Here is a 21234-nt window from a genome sequence, read left to right on the forward strand (position 1 = left end):
TAATCAAGTATACCACCGATGACCTTGACGCTTGATTCAACAACGGCGCCCAGGGACAGCAAAACAAGCAATGACCGACATGCCACTACAAAAGGGAGAACTGCATGGTGCTTGGCGAAAATTAATACGTCCCGAGCTTTCTCCATCACGAAAAGAGGAGCAAATTTTGGTGCATTTTGATATTGCGTTCCGCTTGCACAAGAACGAAACAGCGGCCAGACGTGCGAAGTCGTGATTAACCATACGAGGTTCGGCTAATAACTACAGTCGACCGGGTGTACCAACATCTTTGTATGTTTTGGTTGATTCCCCGCGCTATTAACTGGAAACGCTGTGTGAGCGTCCATTGTGTTCTTTTTTTTTTTCCGGAGGCGTTTTTATGAAGCGCGCGCATCTTTCCCGTAAGCGACCGGTAACAGCTATGCTCACCACTTTCACATAACAGGGTTCATTCCAACTCCACACAGGTCGTTAGAATACGCCATTGTATACTTTTGGTTCTGTCTAAAATAAATATTTTACTCTCGTACTGGCGGTCTTAATTGCGAGATATAATTTGTTAATTTTCCAACTGAAAATGCCAGTGGTTAATGTTTGCAGGGAATTGCAACATATCGTACACAGCGTCATAATTGACGGAAATAACAGCATGGAAACTCCTGTCACGTAAACACCCGAAGAAATAATTTCAACGTCGAAAGTGCGTGCGTTACGCTTGAAATTAAAGACTGATGTTGGTGGCAAAATGGGTCTGCACAAAGATGACGCGCGACTGTTATATGCTGTCTCCGCTATATGACACAAAAATATCACCTTCAAGAAGAGGGCGTTGTCGGGCTGGTTGGTTCATGTTGAATGGCAGGAAGGAACAGCTCAAACGGACGGGACGTGTAGGAAGGCGAGACAGACACAGCTCATGTGTCTGTCTCGCCTTCCTACACGTCCCGTCCGTTTGAGCTGTTCCTTCCTTCCATGCATACACAGCTCATGTGTCTGTCTCGCTTTTCTACACGTCCTGTCCGTTTGAGCTGTTCCTTCCTTCCATTCATGTATCACCTTATTTGCGACATGAAGGATGCGAAACTCACTTGATATACTGCTAAGTGTATGACATTATCAGAAAAAGCTGCGCGACTCGCTACTTGTACCCAGCTGTGTACACTGAGTGTCGAGGGATTAAAAATTAGTTATGGTTTAACTCTGGGTAACCCTTGTTGAATTGCGATGGCAACGGCGGAAGCTTCTTTTGCCTGCAACATTATACCCCTACCACGCCCTATCAGTGTAAGGTGCTACATTATTGGGGACACTTAAGCTCATCCTTTAAGAGTATGACGCGAGAGAGTAAGCTACCAGCCCACATATAAATGAGAAGGGTTCAATGCTGCTGAACCGAATGTGGAGCGAAAGCATTAGCTGCGGGTGACCGAGCGTTCTTCGTCTTCTTCCTCTTCTTCGTCTTAGTCGTCTTCTTCTCCTTCGTCTTCGTCTTCTTCGCGGCTGTTCAAGGTCAAATGTGTCCCACCCCGGAACTACTCGACGGGCCAAAACCTGGCGTAGTATTGCTATCGCAATAAAATCACCGGGTTGTCTCACGATCTGAGCTTCGGAAACTAGGCAGCAGTGAAGCGTTTCTTATTCGTTCACGAGTACGCGGTACCGACCATTTCCACTTGGTTAGGGGAGTCGCCGACTGCGCATCACGCGATAATATAGAATCGAGGAACGGTCTACATACATTCTGACCAAGAATAGAGTAAGTGGCGATTAGTACTGTGCACGGAATTCTAGACAAAAAAAAAAAAAATGAAGACGATTACGATACTTCTTAATGCGTAATTGGAGCGCAGCTGTTTCAGCGCTTTTGTGATATACTGAGGCAAGAATTTGAGGGGTGCCTGTATCTATGTATATGCAGTTACAAAGCGCTCTTTTCTCACGAGCCAAAGAATTTCTCAGAAGAAGAGAAACTCTCTTTGGTTCGTGACTCACTCGTGGCTCTCTTTCGCTTGGTTACACCCGCACCAACGGCGACGCAGCTCGACCGCCAAAAGGCACATATAGTCAAAACTTAAAATTTTAGAGTTTTGATACCTGTACCGAATCAGTCGTCCATAAAGAGTCTTTCAAACTGAAAAAAAAAAAAAAAAATCTTATCAATTCACCTGTAGCCAGTGACCGAATCCTCGATCGCCAAGTGTGTAGTTTTAAAGATAAAGTTGGAATAGCTTATGTAAAGAGCCATGCATAGGGTGCACAACGGCGAAGTCGACGTCGCACCGCAGAGCACCACGCTTGGAAAGGAGGAAAATGGAGAGTAGCGAAGAACGAAACGTTGGCAGAACGCGCACGCGGAGCTCGCGTCGGTTGTCATGGCGATGGAAGGTGGCCGTCACGTTGCGCGGTACGTAGGACTACATTATCAACTCCGGAGGTAGCGCCGACCATGGAGGAAGAAAAAAAGAAAAAAAAAAGTTGAAAAAGTTTTTTTCTTCCTCCATGGCGCCGACGGAGGCCAGCTGATTGCAGTTAGTAGCGTCACTATCGAGATAAAGACTTGTACATGACCCTCTTTCCGAGCAGCTAACACTACGGCTACTGAATGGGCGATAGAGGGTCAGCAAATGAATCCGTGCGCACGGGTATGAGTAAAGTGGCGCGGGGAACCCTCGCGACTCAGATCTGCGGTTGAAGCTTCATTTGGTGACCCTTTATCGCCCATCCGGTAGCCGTGATGTACATACATACGCTGCTGGGGTGCTCTGGACTTGTCAGGATCCTGGTGGTGACGGTATCAGCCAGTGTTCATACAATGCCCGATGATTGACTAAACACCACGTTATCACCAGCTGCGGTGGCGGCGAAAGAACAGTCGTTCGCAGCTTTACTACTTGACTGTGTTGGAGCTCAATAATATATCAATGATCCTGATGCTAATGATCCTGATGCTGATGAGTCGGCGACCGAAGAACCTCACGCGTGATTACTCTGCTCGGGAGTGCATGCCACAGCAGGAGAGGCTCTTACTTAGGGAAAGGCCGCGAAGCGCTAACAGGACCTGGAAGTAGAGACGTCGCTGCAACTGTCCTCGAAGATTCGACATGTCAGCGGAGCTGAGTGTAATACACGAAGAAACCGATATCCACAAAAGAAGTCTGAAAGTGAGCCTGTGAGACGCCCCACCGGGCAGTCACCTGCGAAATGCCATATAACAAGGCTGTCTGCCACTATAATGCCAAGCTGCTTATGCAGATGATCTTTAGCTGAATAATTCGATAAGCCGGTAAGTTTAGCTATGCAATTTTTTTTTTCCCGGCTCTGAACCAGGGGCCGTATTCTATGAAGGTCATTCTGAAATGGGGATATCCAATTTAACGCGATAACGTTAAAGGCCCCATTCATGCGTTAGCGTTGTGAGCGAGAAATCACGAACATGGCGCTGGCAGACGGTAGCTGACAACTGGCATGGCCGCGCACTGGCTGACGTTACGTTTGGCAGGAGCTGCCAACTCGGGCCTCTCCTTTCATGTATGGGAGAGTGATATATCAGAATGAGCCTGCCAGGACACTTGCATTCACGTTGCCCCTAGGCCACGCAGGCATATTCCCGCGGCTTGGTCAAAGCGGGACTTTATATACGGGGTGGTAGCGTACACTATCGCGTCGTACTCTTAAAGTCGGAGCATAAGTGTCCCCCATAATTGTTTTCCATTTCATTTGGAGTGACGTCAGCGCGTGACGGCGGAATCATGCAAAAGCAGCCATGTGGCCAACCACGCAAAATACAACGTAGCATGTCTCCAGTTCAACGATAACGTTCACCACTATAAGAAACGGTTAATCATTGGCTGATATGCGGAAGCCCGGTCGCCAATAAGCCAATGGTCCGGTCGCGTTCCACATACGCTTAAAAGCCGCAGCTATGTCACCGAACAACACTGACCAATGCCAGGGGAACAAATGGGTTCTGAACGAAAAATTGGTCATGGACCCTTATAGAATATGGTTCCAAGAGGAACTGGACCTCAACTACAGGTGTTTCTGGCTTCAAAAGTTCGCCAAGTGATTGCATTTGACCTGAAATTATGTAGATTTTGCTTTCGCTGAGATTTCTCCACTTGGTTAAAATGGTTCGCTTCTAATTGAGCCAAATAATGGAAGAACCGAATATGAATCGAATATTTGCTTGGTCATTCGGTACCTGTACCGAATAATCATACTAAACGAATATTGATGCGAAACAGCGAAGAGCTAGCGACAGAGCTGTAACTCATGGAGTTAAAGTTGTAGAAGCGAATACACAGCAGTGATGTCCACTATGACACACAGAACGAAGTCAGTATATTAACTCTGTGACCGTGATTTCATAAGCTTCGGAATATTACCCTGTTTTACTGCTGACGACGGCGCAAAAACTCAGCGCCACATGTCAGCTGATGAGACGGACTAGAGCTACCAGCCACGTCCTCAGGCATGAAGGCAGCAGAGCAGGGTGGACCTGCCCGGTCGCCCGCTATTGAAATGTGTGGGCACGACGAACGCCGACCCTGCAGAGGCAGCATGCTGTGCAGAGTGAGCCGTTTTTGAAGCGGCTGTCGAAGAAAAGTGCGTCGTACCCGATTCGAAATGTGTTCGCTATTCGTAAACTGTTCCAACGCTTATTCAACCGGAATGTACTATTTGATCTGCTCAGCGAATCGAAAAGGAGGATATTTGAATGTACGCGCATTCCTATCTGGTAATACCTTTCAAAATGTCACGTACTTTGCTTGCACGCACGCTCCTTTGGTATTCAGCTTGCGGATAAGGCGCCCTACATCTCGCACGCTGCTGCACGTTGCTTGACCCATTCTTCTTGCTTTGCCCTTCTTTCTACTGGCTCCTCTCTCCTATTACAGACGGAATACGGCGCGCGTGCCAGCTGGTTTCAATTTAATCGATCAAGTACATCTCTCAACCTAATCTACAACCACTGCCGAGAACCGGACCGCTGAGCACCGCGCACAGTGGCTGACAGAAATTTCCAACTCTCATCGTCTCGCTCTTGAAGCATTGCATGCAGCTGTGAGCCAAGTGTTAAGGGTACAGTGGGTTACATAGTGCACTGGAAATTAACGAGTCACGTGACCGGCGATGACGTCATTCAGTGTGGGCGACGTAATCTCATCTCCGGACAAGAAGTTTATGAAAGCTAAAGCTGTGAACAAAAAGCAAGGTATTTGTCTTGCAGCGCACACTTGTCTTGTATTACCTCAGCGAGCGAAAAGTACGCACACAGAGGACCAGGGAACTTTGTTTCCATAATGCTGGGGTGAAGGGTAGGAGGGAGGGAGGGAAGCTTTTGAAAAGTTGTTTTTGGCATCCGTCGTTGTGACATCTCCACAGCGCTGCTTTGGCAATGTTTCGTGTTAGCACCGTAACCATAATGACAGCGGTCGCAATGGGACAGTGCACGCGTGAGGAAAAGTGAAAGAGCAAAACCGCTTTGTTCTGCTCACATTTGCTCACATGTGCACGAAAAAATGAATATGCCTGTGCACTTGGACAAATGATATATGGTTAAGCGAATAGGGCGCTATGCGGGGTGCCTCGAGTTTGGCGAAGATTCCCCGAGCTCTGACAACTCCTTCAGGTAAATCAGCTAATGGTATCAAGAAATGGAATTCAACCCTCGGGACACCTTTCAGATTCACAGCTTCATCATAAATCTCTTAGGGGTTATCACCACTTGGGCGTCAGTTCATGGGCTTCGTGGGCAGTCGGCATGAGTTCACCTTCACGCCTGACCAGCGACAGTTTGGGCCCATTCCGTTCTGCGGCGCACCCGCGCTGTTTTATAACTGACCCAATCTAGAAACGCTGGCTATCGTGCAAGGAAGGTCATCCTGTCGATGATGATGATGAACCTGAACGCGGTGAAACATTGCTTGTCGGCGCCTTGTGAAGGTCGCTCCACGGCAACTTCGATCGATGGCATTATTGTTTTATTATCAAGAAAATTGAAGGGTTTTGTTCAGTGTCGCGAGCAGATTGGATTGGCGCTCATGTATGATTCTGGCGATTGAACGTCACCTCTGTGCACCGCTTCAGCGCAAGCCCGTGGTTTAGTCAGAAAGGGATTTTTCGATCAAGTTATCAGCTGTTTCGTACCGATAGTACTGCAATATACCTTGCATCGCGAAGGTGACTAATACGCGGTTGGTTTATCGCATCTACAAAAATGAAAGCGAACAAAGTCAGCCGGTATAACAGTCGCCCAAAGTCCTTTCAAGCGAAGACAGCCAACGGGAATGGCACAGCAGCGCGCCTGGCGGCATCTCATCGTACAAAATTTCGGCTCGTTCGACTGCCACTTCAGTCGACTCTGTATCTAATCATTATACCTTGAATGCCTGAAAGCTCGAGCTCATTTCCTAGAAAACGCCAAATTTTTTGGCATTCCCCTTTCGTTTCGCTTTTCCTCAAAGCTTGCCAGCATTCAAAACTAACACTTTATTGCCGAAGTAAAATATGCGTAATATTATACGTTATTCTTTAATACATTCGAAAGAATGGAAAAGTTTGGCGCGGAAATGTACCATGTGTACGCTGGTTCTCTTCCGAGTGGAGATAAACACACAATACTCGAAAAGGAGACACTCCCTTGATGAGCCGAAAACAAGCGTGGCAAGCCACTCCTAGCGAGTGTGTAGGCAGATAGTGGGTAAGTCATGATCATGGTGTTAGTATAGAGGATTCTAACACCATGGTCATGATATTGCGATTTTCGATGTTACCTTCATAACAGACGCTTTGTACTTCTCAGTATGCTATGTTTGAAATGGGGGAGCGGCGCAAGCAGAGTGCGCTCGTGTCGCCTTCTTGGGCATTTGACTGTCTGCTGCTTTCGCTCCTTCCGCGATATCTAGGTTCACTGACTGCCGTCGCGAAACTGGGGTAAAATTCGTACGAGCGCAGAACTCGGGGCATCCTGCATAGTGCGCCAGGCTTCGAGTCATGGCTAGTTCTGCACGTCTCACGAGAAAAGTACTCCGAGAGTCAGCTTGATGATTAAAAAAGCACTTCTAACAAGATGACAATCGATTCGTGTGAGGCAGATAAATGAAATGCAGCACAGAGGGAAACGTTAGCAAAATACATTCATTTTTGGTGCGCCAAGCTAGTAGCTATCCGTAATTGGAGACGAACTTGATGCAATTTCCATGTATATGACTCTGTCTAAATCACAGTAACACTCTTTGGCACCTTGAGCTATTTCGCGCCGAATCAGGTATGAGTGCAAAGAAATTACACCGTGAACGTTAAAGGCGACAAAACGCGTAAGTGGCCAGATTTGTGCGACATATGTCATAGGCACTGAACGCAGTCGCCTGGATACCAAGGCCCCTCAGCAGTATGGTACGCCGAACACACAAGGTTCCAGGGGGTCAGACGCAAAGCATCTCTGCCAGACCTTGTCCTTTCAGCGTAACATGTCTCCCCCATACATGCCGTGGTGTATTATAGTGAACCATCGAATTCTGTGGGACTGAAAAGCATGAAATAGAACACGGGAAAGATTGCGTCATGTGTGCAAGTTAGTCATTGTAATCCTGCTGCCATCATGTAGATACGCACCGAAAAAGTGCACCGTCAGCTGGGTGCACTGCCCTTCCAGGATGTCCTGCTCCGCCTGAAAGTCGGACATGACCAGCCAGTCGCTGGAGTTCAGCAGGGTCCGCATGTGGTCCATGAAGGCGCCGCTGCAAAGGAAGCGGCACGCTCAACAATAAACTCTGCCCGCATCCGTCGGCCGCATGAGCGCTGTGGCGTGTGACTCAGTGCGACCAGCGGACGACCTGAGCAGGCCTGGCGAGGCGCGTTGCCATCATCTGGTGCAAAAAGTGCCACAAGCAACTGGAAGCAGTGAACATCGCATAATAGGAAATTCCAGGAGTGGCCTGAGCGATATCCTTCGATGAAGCCGTGCTCTTTGCCATTTCACTCTCCATCGCTGACTAGCACAATGCGTGAACAGCACTTACACGCTGCCCGCGCGCCCAAGAATGAGACATCTGCTTCAGTTGTCAGGTGACAAAACATAACATACGCTGCACTAATATTTTTGTGCCTGAGCTTGGAAATTTCATGTGCCGCTCTTGTATTTTCCTACCTCTGTCAAGAAGCCGCGGCAATAAACACGCATGTATCCCAGACACGGCTGCGGAAGGCAACTGGGCAGTGCGAGCACATACCTGCGCCTCCACTGCTACGCGTAATATTGCTGAAAGAAGCAAATAAACGTTAAGAAAGAATATCAGTGGCACAGTAAAAATGTTGGACAATTTGGCCGCTTTGTTAGCCTTGGAGGCATGTTGCTGCTTTAGTTGCATGCTTACTGCATGCAGTGCAGTTTCAGAGACATACATGTCTCATGTCTCCAATACCAATTAGCAATTTCCACGTCGTTGATTGTCAAGTGTGTTCTGATAGTGAAATTTATGTTACCTTCAACTGGCTTCATGTTGAACAGCGCTGAATGGTTTTCTATGGCAATATACACAGGAAGGCACTGCGTATGATATGAAATTCGAACAGGATGTTATGCGAACCTGCACTCGTTATTTTGGTCTGTCACTTATTTTCAGTCGTGGATGTAATTTTAATTTTGGCTCTAGTAGTAGTAGGAGGAGGAGGAGGAGCGGTCAACGGGAACTGCACAGTTTCGACCAATGCATGGTTTGATCTTAGTTAATCACTCCGTTAAGCTGATTTTACGGCGCCCCGGGGTGTGCGTTTTAAAAATCTCCACGCCAACGCTTCTTGCGACAGCCATTATCGACGTCCAAAGCAATCCTAGCTGTCAATGAGGAGCCGATTGCGTGCAGAATTTGTCGAAATACTTCGAAATAGAATCAAAACCGAAGCTAAATTACATCAGCGTCTTATGCCTTCTTGCTTCTTTGTTTCCTTGTTTTCTTCTTATGAGTTTGCTATAGGCTCATATACGTCTTAAGCCAAAATTATTATTTTTCCTAAGCATCGTAGTCCCTAGACGGAGCTTCGCTAAAATTAATGAGCGGCTTATCTACCAATCAAGCTGAATTTGATGCAAAATTGTGACCCATAGGGCAATGAATTTGCTATAAGGTCACCACATAGTCATGTCTATGACTATGTCCATGACATGGTCATAGACATAAGTCAGCGTACACTCATAAAGTTCAATGTGCTGACCGTGAACGCAAGCAGAATCTGAGAGCACAATTAAGTCAGCGGTGAAAGACTTGGTTCGCGGTAAACTATACATTGCTTGTTTTCGTCGGTTCCGTGTGGTCGCAGCCAATAGGGCGCACTGCAAATAGCCGCTACTAAGGGAAAAAGTTTGTGTGATTATGGCGTGGGCGCTTTCAGCTTGCCACTGACGCTGCGCTCGCTGTGACGCAACGCTGTAGTCACGACTCCGGGTGCAAAGGTGAACGCAGCTGCCGCACATAAGAAGTGTTCCAGACAGTCGCTGTCGAGACGCGGAGCTGTGCGAAGAGAACGCGGCCGCCACTGACAGAGCGTTGCGAAAGGCTTGCTTTCAGCAGCCCGCCTCGTTGCCGAGTCGCTCCCGTTCCGGTCCGCGACTCTTATGGCTTTTCTCTGCCTCGAAAGGAGAGGGCGCCCAATTAGGGTGACCCCTCAGTGCTGAACAATTAAGTTTCCAACCTGAAAGCAGAATTACTGTTGAAGGCTCGGTGCTTTTGCTCAAAGACGCACGGCTGCACACTCTGCGCTGTCTGAATGTGAACGCGGCGCTAAATGGAAATGGCGGTGCCACGTAACTGAGCAACGGCGTAGTGCTGTTCAAAGATGTAGGCTTCCTGCTGAAAGCTGTGTCTCTAGTTGCGTGCTCCGTTTGATATTGGTTCGCTTGTCCGCCCGTCAGCTGTTTAGTAAGAAGGGGAAGGAAGCATAGCCGACCAAAAAAAAAAAAAAAAGTAAATAAATAAAAATGAAAAAATAAAAATTAACTCTGCCACTTCCGTTCTATACGCGACTTTTCTGAGATTCAGGACGGAGGTGTGGTTAAGGTCGTGTAACAGTCACGGTTGGTGGATGAAAGGCCTTGAGATGCGGAGCTTCCACTGACTACACTCAGTTTCGGACGCTTGCAGGATGAGGCAATAAATTCGGACATGAAATCTCGTCGTTGCAACCTTGAATAGCCGCACCCCCTCCGCTTTCTGTGCTTGCTATTTGTCCGTTCCTTTTCTTTCGCACATGTTTCATTTAGAGCCTACAATCAACGACAAAATGTAGCCGAGGAAGCTGCGTTAGCGTCATAGTGCCGGAGGTGTTGTACGGATGATGATGAGTGTTATGTGTGACTCCGGAGTCCCCTTCCCATCTGATAACGACATGGTGTTTGTTTTCATGTTGGCACTGGGCTCGCGCGTAGCGCTAGAGAATGCCTTTGAAGCAAACGCCACCTTCGGGAAAAGAAGGGTTCTGCACAGAAATGAAGCATGTATTGAATAACCTGAACCAGTTTTGGAGAAATGCAGCAAAAAAATTGACGTTTAATCCGTGCTACGCCTACGACACCCACTGCCATAATGAATGCGGGCTGTTTCTTGTTTCTTTTCCGTGTGTTCAGTGTTAATAAAGAAACCTTCATACACTCGTTGCGTTACGTCAGTAGCAAGCATTTAATGGCAACATTTTTAGCGACGCTTTTATTATGCATTTTGCAGTTACTGCAAGCTGAGTATCACACGAGTCCCTTGTATAAACTGCTTCATGACAGAAGCTTTGCGATGTCGGCAGCTAAAATGTCTGCGTTCGAATCCAATTCAACTCTTTAAATTCCGCGTGTGTGATCTGCGGACAAGGAAATGTGAAAGTGTAGCCGCTAAATGCATTAACCGTTCGACGGAACGAAACAAAGCTCTCTGGATGCATTGTCACACTAATCTGCGCTTTCCGTCCACTGGAGTGTTTTTCACTTTCCTGACGACAGCTGTTCGTCTCACACGCTGCCTCGAAGCAGTGCGTGCGCCCTTTCTGCCTGCAATGCGCTTCGTGACTGAATCACTCGCGGCTGCATGCAGTCATGTACGCAGCTCTATGAGTGGGCTAGAGTGCACTAAAATTGACAGGGGGTGCTTCCCAGCCAGTGGCGAGCCAAGCGGTGGTACTGCTGTCGCCTGCACTTGAAAGCGTCGCTGTGGCGTTGTTGAGTTCATCTGCAAACACAACTGCCAAGCTGCGCCGCGTGCCTTGCGTCTGAAACGGCCAAGTATTGCTTTCGGTTGCGCAGACGATGCTCTCAAAGTGGTATATAGGCGAAAAAAATCGACAACTCAACCAACGCACGGTAACCCAGCCGTTTCTGGTGGCGCTGCGATCATACCCTCTTGAAAGCGACCCCGCTGGGGTCACGCAAGACCCTGCCTGCTACGCTCTCTATCCTAGTTTGGCAATGTGAAACCTCTCAACGAGGCCTCACACAGATTGCGATAGCACCAAATGTCTTATAACCATCGTTGCAACGCAACACACAAGGACACAGAACGAGAGAAGACACACACACAGCTGTGTGTGTCTCATATCGTTCTGTGTCCTTGTGTGTGCTGCACTACTACGATGGTTATAATTCAAAACAAACAACTATCCACTTTACTGCACCAAATGTCATGCTGATGTTGCCATAAAGTTTTTTTATAAACAATTTAGGACATGTGCATGACAAAAAATTGAATGAGGCTATTGCTTCATACAGCTTCTTTATTATTATTTTTTTTTTGCCGTAGCCGAAAATTGATTCTAACTTCCACAAGTGCACAAATAATTGCCGCCTCTCTGCGCCCAAGCGTTCAACTGCTCCACGTTCGAGGAAATTATTTGTTTGGCGTAGCCGGCGAGAGAAATCTGAATATTGCTGGCTGCCACGTGTCCTACCACTACAACAACTACTACTACTGCATGCTACTACTACTACTACTACTACTACATTTGAGAATTCAGAAGATATATCTGAGAGCTACTACTATAGACCGTTTTTGAAAAGAAAATTACGAGGGAAAAGTTGAGTTCGCAGAACTTTGCTTTTATACAAGGAACTTGCGCAAAGCGCATAGCAGGTGGCTTTCTTCATTCGAGTTCATTGTAAAGGTCGCGCAGCTTTTCGCGTCTCAAATTCTTACGTCCGGACGTACCGTCGGCGTGAGAATTTCAGTCTGTTCAAAAGGTCGATTAATCATGCCGCCGTCGAGAAAACACGCAGACAAAATAAGTGGATGATAGCCGCAAGCGTGCTAATAAGTCACACTTGATGGCGTTGACACGTCACGCATTCATTTAAGCGCACGTGGGCGGAAAATATGCGCTCGTGTTGGTTATGCATGTATGCAAGGAAAAACAGTCGCTCTGTAGCTTCATGGAGCTCTGAGCTTAAGCCATGCGTTGTAATGGTTTACGCACTCTTTGTACGCTGCTAATATGTACTTACGCTTGTCTCTTAGCAATCATTACGACGTAATTTAGCAGTAATTACACGTGGTGACAAGCACCAACGTTCCACAGTCACACATGCTAAATCATCTTTGTGGTGATGGGCATTGGCGTACATTCTCCACTACTTAATTGTTGTACTTTTTCATCTCCCCGAATAAGTTAGAATGAAATGGTCCTGCCGCATTTCCCAACTCTGCGGCGCAGCTATACAGGGTAGAAGATTTATCGAACACTGTGTCCACCACCGTGCCCTATATCTACAGTTACCAGATCGTCACCTACCGTTTTTCCCCGCTGCACTGCTTTTTTTTTTTTTTTGTACGCAAGCTTGCCAAACGGCATATTATAGAAACTCATGTAAATTATTTTCCGTAAGGAACCGGAGCAGGCTCCCGCTCTTATCGTTGTCGGTAACATGTCGATGGGAATCTCAAGCAGACATCGGACCAGCCACATGCCCGAAGTGTTCCACACCAGCTGAAGAAGTGGATGTTCGCCACCTGCTGTGGACTTGTGCAGGGACAAGGGCATCAAGGACACAGATTCTGCGGAAAGTAGGACTAAACACAACAAGGGGAGAAGACTTCTCTAAATGGCTCACCGCTGCACTGCTTGCAAGCTTTTCTGTACTTCCTATTTCGTTGCAGACGGGTTGTACAATTCCTCCACACCACTGCCTCCGACATTACCAATATAATTATTCTCATCCGCCATTTTTTCTACATAATTCAAGTTGTTAATGGCACTGCCCTCCTTGTCACTGAGGGCGTGCATCTAATTTACCCCATCTTGGCCGCTTTTAGACTGTATTCGTTCTTTGCTTGACCCTCCGCGCATTATACTTCGTTGTGTCGCTTATGACAGTTCTACTGCTATCCGGTCTTCTTTTCAGAGAATTTGCCGGTGCCCTATTCAGCTCCCTTTCACCCTGTTTCACCTGCGCACTTTGTAACATATTTGTAACATTATTCGTCGCGTGTATCCTAAGGTCGGCTTTCCCTGTTAAAGCGGGATATCTGTTCTTAGAAAGATCCTGATTTCTACCTTCTCGCCTCATTTATGTGCTCCTTTCTTACTAGTATCCTCCGTTCTCTATTCAAGCATAGACTGATTCTGGACCTCACCATTCAACGGTCTTCACCAGAGTAGATTCAAAGCCCATGCCTTACAGGAGCCCACTTGGGCCTAGCCCATTGCCGCAAGCAGCTCGAGATGTCATTGAGAATTTTGAGTTTGTTCTGTTGTTTTGTTTAAATATCGAATAAACTTTATATTGTTTGTTTATATTTTACTTTTCGCACTTGTTGTAAGCAAATTTTCTAATACCTATAAAATCTAAACTGAAGTTGGCAGCTTTATAACAATGTTCATACGAGGCGTGATCGACAGCAATAAAACATTTGCACATATCAGTTTCAGTTCTAATCGTGCGCATAAGGGGAGGGAGGTCAGTCAATCGACGTTACACATGATGGGTTCTCGAAACGAAATACTCAACGGCCAGCTACAAACCAACTACAGAGGAGCCCCACTACCCTTTACATTGATAACTTCTTGATCCGATCGGAGTGCAGGCACCTGGGGGCGCTGCCTCATCTGGAGAAATGCTGGTGGAGGGGCACTGGCCCTCTTTCCCCCCTTGGATGGGCGCACAATACACACGAAGTCTATATCATTTTTAGTTTTTCCATTCTGGCTCTGCCAAGCCCATTTGAGGTTCTCCGGTTTACGGACGATTCGTATACTATCATTTAGTTCTACAAACACTACTACTAGCTACCTCTTCTTATTCCTAGAAAAGATGCCATAGCCTTGCCTGCCTCGGCATCCAAGTCGCCCATCACTATAGTATACTGCATTTTTATTTTGGTCAATGCCGATTTCATACCTTCATAGAACTGTTTAATCATCTCGTATGCATGACTGAATGTACAATGCATGCGTTACTCCCATAGAGGTGTGCAGAGGGGGAGCGACCCTCCCCCAACGCACACACACACGCAGGTTGTTCTGGATTAGCATAGCAGTGCTCTTGTATGAAAAAAAAAAAGTTACATCCAAAAGAAAGATAAAATTATTTGCCAGCCAACGAAAACGGCCACTTGTTTCTGAGACCCGTGACTGCATGGAACCAGCCGAAAGAAAGGGATAGCGAGGGTGACAGGTAAGAAGAAATCAATAGAGTGTGAATAATACTAAAGAACAGCGGAGAAAATTACTGTCTGCGTCTATATGCACTTAGTCACAAGGATCGCGTCTAACATCCCAAGCAAAAGCAAAAAGGAACTCTAGAGGGAGAACGACACGGGCTTGTCTGGCAGCTGTTTATCGTCCAGGTTGTGTTGGCGGCACTTTCGTGCATGCTCAACCAAAGACTCAAAGCTCACAACAAAAAGGGGAGGGTCCGCGGGATGCTCGCAATCCTTTGACGGCAAAGGCACGTCAAAGCATTGCAAGAGCTCGCCAGCATTGGCCAGCTCCCTAAGCACCCCGACTTCGCAAATGGGGCAGTGCAGGAATGCGGTGCTTGTGCGCTGCATCTTCTGCTCGCTGCGTGCAAATCTTACCTCGAGAAGCCGGGGAACTTGCGAACCGACACATGGCGCACCAGGTGGATGTCGAGCTTGATGTTGGCGCAGGCCTTGCGCAGCATCGAGCCATCCTCAGCGAACACGATGATTGAGCGGCCAAGCACTGCGCACAAGTTCGACGCTTCAGCTGCCACATGGCATGCCCGAGACTGGCATTCTCTGCATTTAGATGACAAGTTAACCTCGGTGCACATATGTTATAGTTTTTTTTTTCTTTCCACGCTGGGCAATCCTTCGCTGGGAAGCATGAATAGCATGAAATTCTCGACAAGCGCATTTCTTCAACGGGACGTTTTTCACGGGCGAAATTTTTTTGCACATCATGCGAATGCACCATAGTAATCAATATCATTAATGATTTTCTCTCGGTAAGGTCGTAGTTTTTTGTCATTTATTGTTAATAACACGTCCAATTGATTTTCTATGGCAGTCTTTACTCGGCGCGAGCGCAGGAAAAACATTAAAAACAACATTTTTCAACGCATCGGAGGGGTATACCATTCTCGTCGATGTGTTCGTAACAGACACGATATTCTACACTTGATACACAATTAAAGGTGATCGCCAAGAAAACTGGCCCAGATAAATGTCGCGTGCTTCCCTTTCGGAACGGATACTGACACCAAATGGGGGCACATCGATACTGAAGGAAAATGTTTGCTCGACGAGCCCGGTTTTTATATCCGACTGACTGAAAAACTTGTGTCGCGGGTGATCTTGCCCCGCCGTGTCTTCTTAGCCTTTTGCACAACAATTATAGAGGTGCGCTGTTGGTGTAAGTGCGACTGAACATTTCTTATTCGAGTCAACCTAAACATACCCTCTTAAACCATTTTAAAACGAAACGGGACTCTTCTAGCCGAGCATGAGCAAGAACTACTTCGCCGAGATTAACTCAACTTTTCGCCCAGAATTCTGCACTAGGATTGCTGTTCGTAAATCTTCATATGGATGGCTGGCAGGAAAGGAGGGGAATGAACGCGGCAAACTGTTGCGAGCAAATCAAGCTCTCCCCTATTTATAGCTATCGGCAAATAGCTATCGTGTGTCCAGTGTCACTGTCAGTGGCGCGCTCTGCGTACTGACACTGCTCCCCCTCTCTCTCAGCGTGCACACACACACACACACACACACACACACACACACACACACACACACACACACACACACACACACACACACACACACACACACACACACACACACACACACACACACACACACACACACACACACACACACACACACACACACACACACACACACACACACACACACACACACACACACACGCACACACATTCATGAGGGAGCACATCACACCTGAGAAGTTTCCGACCAGGGGCAGGTTGGTGTCAGTGTAGATTGCGGGGCCCGTGCCGATGCTGAGCGGCCCCAGCTTTCCCGACAGGTCTCCCATCTCGCACCTCAGCGGCGTCCGTGGACTGCACTCGGTGTGGTAGCTGTCCTGCGCCACTCGACGCGTCAGCTATAGCGCTCAGTGCTGAGACTCGCGTATACCTTGGTAGACTGGGCCAGGTAGGGGTTCCAGCGGTAGCCGGCGGCGATGCAGCGCGCCTTCTCACTCTTCTCCAAGGCATCGTGCGCCACTTGGTTCACGTACACGGCCCAGTGGTGACCCCTGGTCTGCGCACCACGGAGCACTGAGAGCCTGTTTCATCACATGCACTGTACACGTGCACACGTTCCCTAATTTGATCTTTTTTTATTTTTGTATAACACAGACAAAGAGACTCTAAACTGTATCCATCAAAATGAGGTGAGCAGCGACAGCTGCTGGCCTGACCATTTCTTGGAAGACGCCAAGAGAGATATTGAACATTCATCATGTTGAATTAGCTCCGTCGGCAAGCCGGACTGACTGATATCACACAGTCAATTGACGTCAGTTTTCGGCCGCCGCAGCCGGGTTCGGGCCCAGCGACCGCGTTGCGATCCCTAGCTGTCGAAATTATTCTGAAGCCTGAGTGCCGCCGCCTCGTCATACTTAGCCCGGGGGAGAAGGTTACAATATATATATATATATATATATATATATATATATATATATATATATATATATATATATATATATATATATATATATATATATATATATATATATATCGGCTCCCGATTTTACGTAGGCTTCACCTGATCGCAACAGCTTTTTCTCTACAGTGACACATTTAGCGTTAACATTTTAAAATGAAAGGCACGGCAACTGCCTTTTCTGCATGACCCCATGAATCACTGCGAATCGCACCATAAGGAAGAGGGGGAGGGGGGCTCCCGCAGATCCGGCTTTTTTGTGTATCGTGAGCCTTGAGATTAGGCGAACGGGGTCCCTCGCGGCTTATACAGCTAGCCATGGTAAAAAAAAAAACAAAAGTCTCTCTATCCCGTGATGCAGGTGTCCACCAAGAGTGAGGCAGTTATTGCGCTCTTCCTTTCCTCATGAAACACTTTCATTTTTGCAAACCATGCATTACAATACAGACGAGTCATGTGCTCCATTACTTCTGTTTGTTTGGTCCAGAGCAGCAAATGTGACGCTCTTACCCGAATTGTAGACCTCAGAAAACGTATTCACCATGCGTTGCGCTCAAGGAATCCAACTTGTAACGGTGAGGGCACACACAAAGGCAGCGGCAGGTCTCACACTTAATGCGGAGCACAAAGTTATGAAAAATGGAAAGGCGCCCTTGACACTTAACAGTGTCACTCTGCAACAGGGCTGGGAACAGCGCTAACACAGGAGGGAGCCAGAACACAACGCAGCGCAACATGATCGTTAACCAGCAAGCCCAACTCTCCACTCTTCTGTGCAACAGTTAGTACAAGAGATATCAAAAGGAACAACTTGCTTGCAAAAATTCAACAATCACTTTCCCGATTGAGTGACAGGCGTATGCTTTTTTTTTTTTTTCGGCTTCTCTGCGAAGAAATTCCCTCTCAATGAATTACTTTCTTGCAAACGTAAAGCCAAGTGTTATCCCTGAGTGTATGGAACGAGGGTTCAGTTTCATATTTATCGTACACCCGAACACCACTGTTACGACAGGTTGTAGGCGTAAACCCCGTACGGTCAAGGGCCTGCGTTCCGTTCCCACAGAATTGTGAAACGCGCGCTTTTTGGACCGTTTCGAACGCATGCGCTACAGCTTGCTCTGGGCATGCCGCTTGCGCACACAACTGTCCCACCAACAATGTGGCGATGCGCATGCTTTTCTTCCAAGCTTCAAACGTCTACGTCATACGCTGGACATCAACTCAAAATAATCATTGGAGCAGCAAGGCTCAGCAGTTAAACACGTGTTCGCTGGGTATATGGTAAACACGTACAAAACGCTCATGCTGACGGCACCAGGAAAGCTGTTCGAGCGAGGACTGAAGAGGTTGCAAGCATCGTGGAGTGCCATGGTGCCCGCACGTGGTCAACTATACGTTTTTGCCGTCTATCCTCTCCGCACAACAGAATGGGAATATATATATATATATATATATGCTGATGCACAGCAGCTATCTTGTTCATCGTGGTATTGTACCTTTTGGTCTTGGCTGCAAGGCGTCCGATGTATTTTGCTCTTTGTCCTCTAAACCTTAAGCGCGGTGTGCCGAATGACAGGCTGCCTGATACGAAAGACCAACCAAAGAGGCTGACTCGCCTGGTTACGGTTGTATCTGCCCGGATGACGCAGGTCCACCAGGATGAACGTGTCGCTCGTTCCGCCGTCCTTGTACTCGAGTTGCCTCTGGACAGACAGGGACGCGGTGCTGAGGCCGAGAGCAAGGGAAGGAGGAGGGGTTCTCACCAGCCTGACGTAGCCGTGCAGCGCGGACTCCGGGTGGTCGAAGGTGGCGATGGCCACGAGCTCGCGCCCCTGGCGGGCCTCCATCTCGGGTAGGATGGTGCCACAGGCCGAGCGGCGCTCGCCCATCTGGATGACCACCGACTTGCCCACCACGCTGGAGTTGCCGAACAGCTGGAGCTCGGGGTCCAGAACCTTGAGCGACTCGTCGCTTTTGCCGGCCAGGTCCCCGTAGCGGCTGCTTAGCTCCACCGTCGCGCCCTGGGAGTCGCGCACCGCCTTGCAGGGAAAGCGCTGCTCCAGCGGCACCGGCAGCGCGTGCACGCGGTACGCGCTCGCGCGGCCACTCAGTCCTCGCAGGCGAACCTCGACGCGCACGCTGTCCTCGGGGCTGTCCTGGACCCAGGTCATGTGGCCCAGCACGCCCAGCTCTCCGGGCAACCAGCGGCGCACGGTGGCCGATATAGGATGCAGCGGCAACAGCGCGGCACACGCCAGCCGATCGCCCCGGTGCGGCGGCGCGCCGCTGTCGTGAAGCACCAGCGAGCGTTGCAGCACGCTGTGCGGGCCCGACAGGGGCAGGTGCAGGTCCGTGTAGAAAAAGTACTTGGGGAACGTCGGCTTGGCGCCCTTGGCCGTGAGTGCTCCCACGGGGCAGAGCAGCGGGTGCGGGCAGGGACCCGAGCCCACCTTGAGCGGGTCGAACAGGTCGCCGGCGCTCACGCACCGCGCGGTCCAGTTGTAGAAGTCGCGTCCCGGACGGCGCTCATGTACTTGCAGCTTGTACTGCGTGGTGTCGTTGAAGCCGAACGGGTCCATCTTAATGAGCACCGCAGTCTCGGACTGCTCGTCGCTGGCATCCTGGCGCAGCAACACCTGGCCGGAGACCGGGTAGTGGAAGGTGGCCTTGCCCACCAGCGTGGGACCGGGAAAGCCGACGCGAGCACACTCAGCAGGACTGTCGTCACCGCGCGACACGGAGACCCAGCGGCCCACGATCCGCCGGGGCCCGAACAGCGAGAGCTGCGGCTCCAGCGAGACGGGTGCGAACAGTTGCACGGTCGGCGCGTCTCGTAGAGGACCCTCGCAGTACGGCGCTGGGTGGACGGCGAAGCTGGCGCCCAGCAAGCCCTGGGCGCGTACTAGCGTTGGCTGCACGGGACTTTGCTGAGTAAAGCTGAGCTGGCCGCCACGCGCGAGCTTCGCGTGCACCGTGCGCGCTTCGAGAACGCGCAGCGGCGCGCACGCGGCGAACGCCATGGTGGCCTCGTCGCGCAGCGCCAGGAACAACCGCCGGTGGCCCAGTGAAAGGTGCGTGTCGAGTAGTGCGCGGCGAGATCCGCGCGGAGAGCCCACGCTCAGGGGCCCGTGTTTGCCGCTCAGATCTCCCGAGCGGCAACGCTCGTGCGCGGTGCGGCTGCAGCCTTCGTCATCGGCGCGGTCCGGGTCGTAGACCATTTGCAGGAAACGGCAGCCGGGCGCCGCGTCCAGCACGTCCGCCTCCAGCAGCTGCCAAGCGTAGCGCGACGAGCGACCACCCTGGAACAGCAGCACGGCCACAAGCGATGCGCTCGGCGCCTCGAGAAAGAGCACCCGGCCCGCGACGCGCGGCCCAGCGAACAGCGCCTCGGCCCAGTGCAGAGGGTCCTCTTCGTGCAGCAGGTTGGCACAGGCTTGCGTCTTGCCCTGCTGCAGGAGCAGCGCGCGGCCCCACACACTGCCGGTGCCCTGCAGCTCCAGCTGGTCGTCCTCGAAACTGAGCTCGGTGCCGTTCAGTTCTAGCGGTCCATGGCGCCGCGACAGGTCGTGGCGCGCGCGCCCCAGGTCTGCGCACGGCGTCGACGCGTCGAACAGCGCCGGCATCTCGCGCACGCTCCAGCTGAACTCTCCTGGGGGTCCGACGAGCCGCACTGTGATGTTGACGCCGGACGGCCCGGCGGGGACGAGCCGTATTTCTCCCTGCACCCCTGCCATGTTGAAGGGGGCGTGCAGGCAAAGCGCGCTCCTCGCGCACAACATGAGCAGCAGCAGCAGCATCGCGGCTAGCTGCCTGGTACAGTGGGAACAGGGTCACCTGTGGAGCCTGGTCGCTGGAGGGCTTCCCGCAGAAACGTCAGTCGCCGACATGGCTTCGGCGAGCCGCGTCATGCCTCTGGAGCGCACGATCGCGCGGCTGGCGCACGGTGGAAACCGGTGCGGAGAGGGCGCGAAAAGAGGTCTTCCCCCTCCCCCGCCTCCGTAGGAATCCCGAGAAAGCGTGCCAGCCGCCCGCGGGGCATTTTTTTTTGTTTTTTTTTTTTTCCTCGCCACCTTAAGCCCCCTGTCTCGGTTATGCTCGGTCGCGCACC

The 21234-nt window shown here is 49.8% G+C and overlaps 1 protein-coding gene across 1 annotated transcript in view; it reads right to left on the reverse strand.

Moving 5' to 3' along the window:
* The window catches only part of LOC146206318 (uncharacterized), a 52845-nt gene extending 31819 nt beyond the window's left edge, over nucleotides 1-21026 (reverse strand). The window contains exons 1-6 of the mRNA XM_084590970.1: nucleotides 18890-21026; nucleotides 18743-18829; nucleotides 16596-16721; nucleotides 16398-16542; nucleotides 15051-15177; nucleotides 7618-7742 (exon numbers count right to left, since the gene is read on the reverse strand). Coding sequence (XP_084447096.1) covers nucleotides 7618-7742; nucleotides 15051-15177; nucleotides 16398-16542; nucleotides 16596-16721; nucleotides 18743-18829; nucleotides 18890-20923 — 2644 coding nt within the window. The 5' untranslated portion in view covers nucleotides 20924-21026. The remainder of the gene's footprint in view (nucleotides 1-7617; nucleotides 7743-15050; nucleotides 15178-16397; nucleotides 16543-16595; nucleotides 16722-18742; nucleotides 18830-18889) is intronic.
* Nucleotides 21027-21234: the final 208 nt, after the last annotated feature.

This window comes from Amblyomma maculatum, chromosome 1 (genome assembly GCF_055883805.1).
Source record: "Amblyomma maculatum isolate TAMU_Amacu chromosome 1, ASM5588380v1, whole genome shotgun sequence".
NCBI lineage: Eukaryota > Metazoa > Arthropoda > Arachnida > Ixodida > Ixodidae > Amblyomma > Amblyomma maculatum.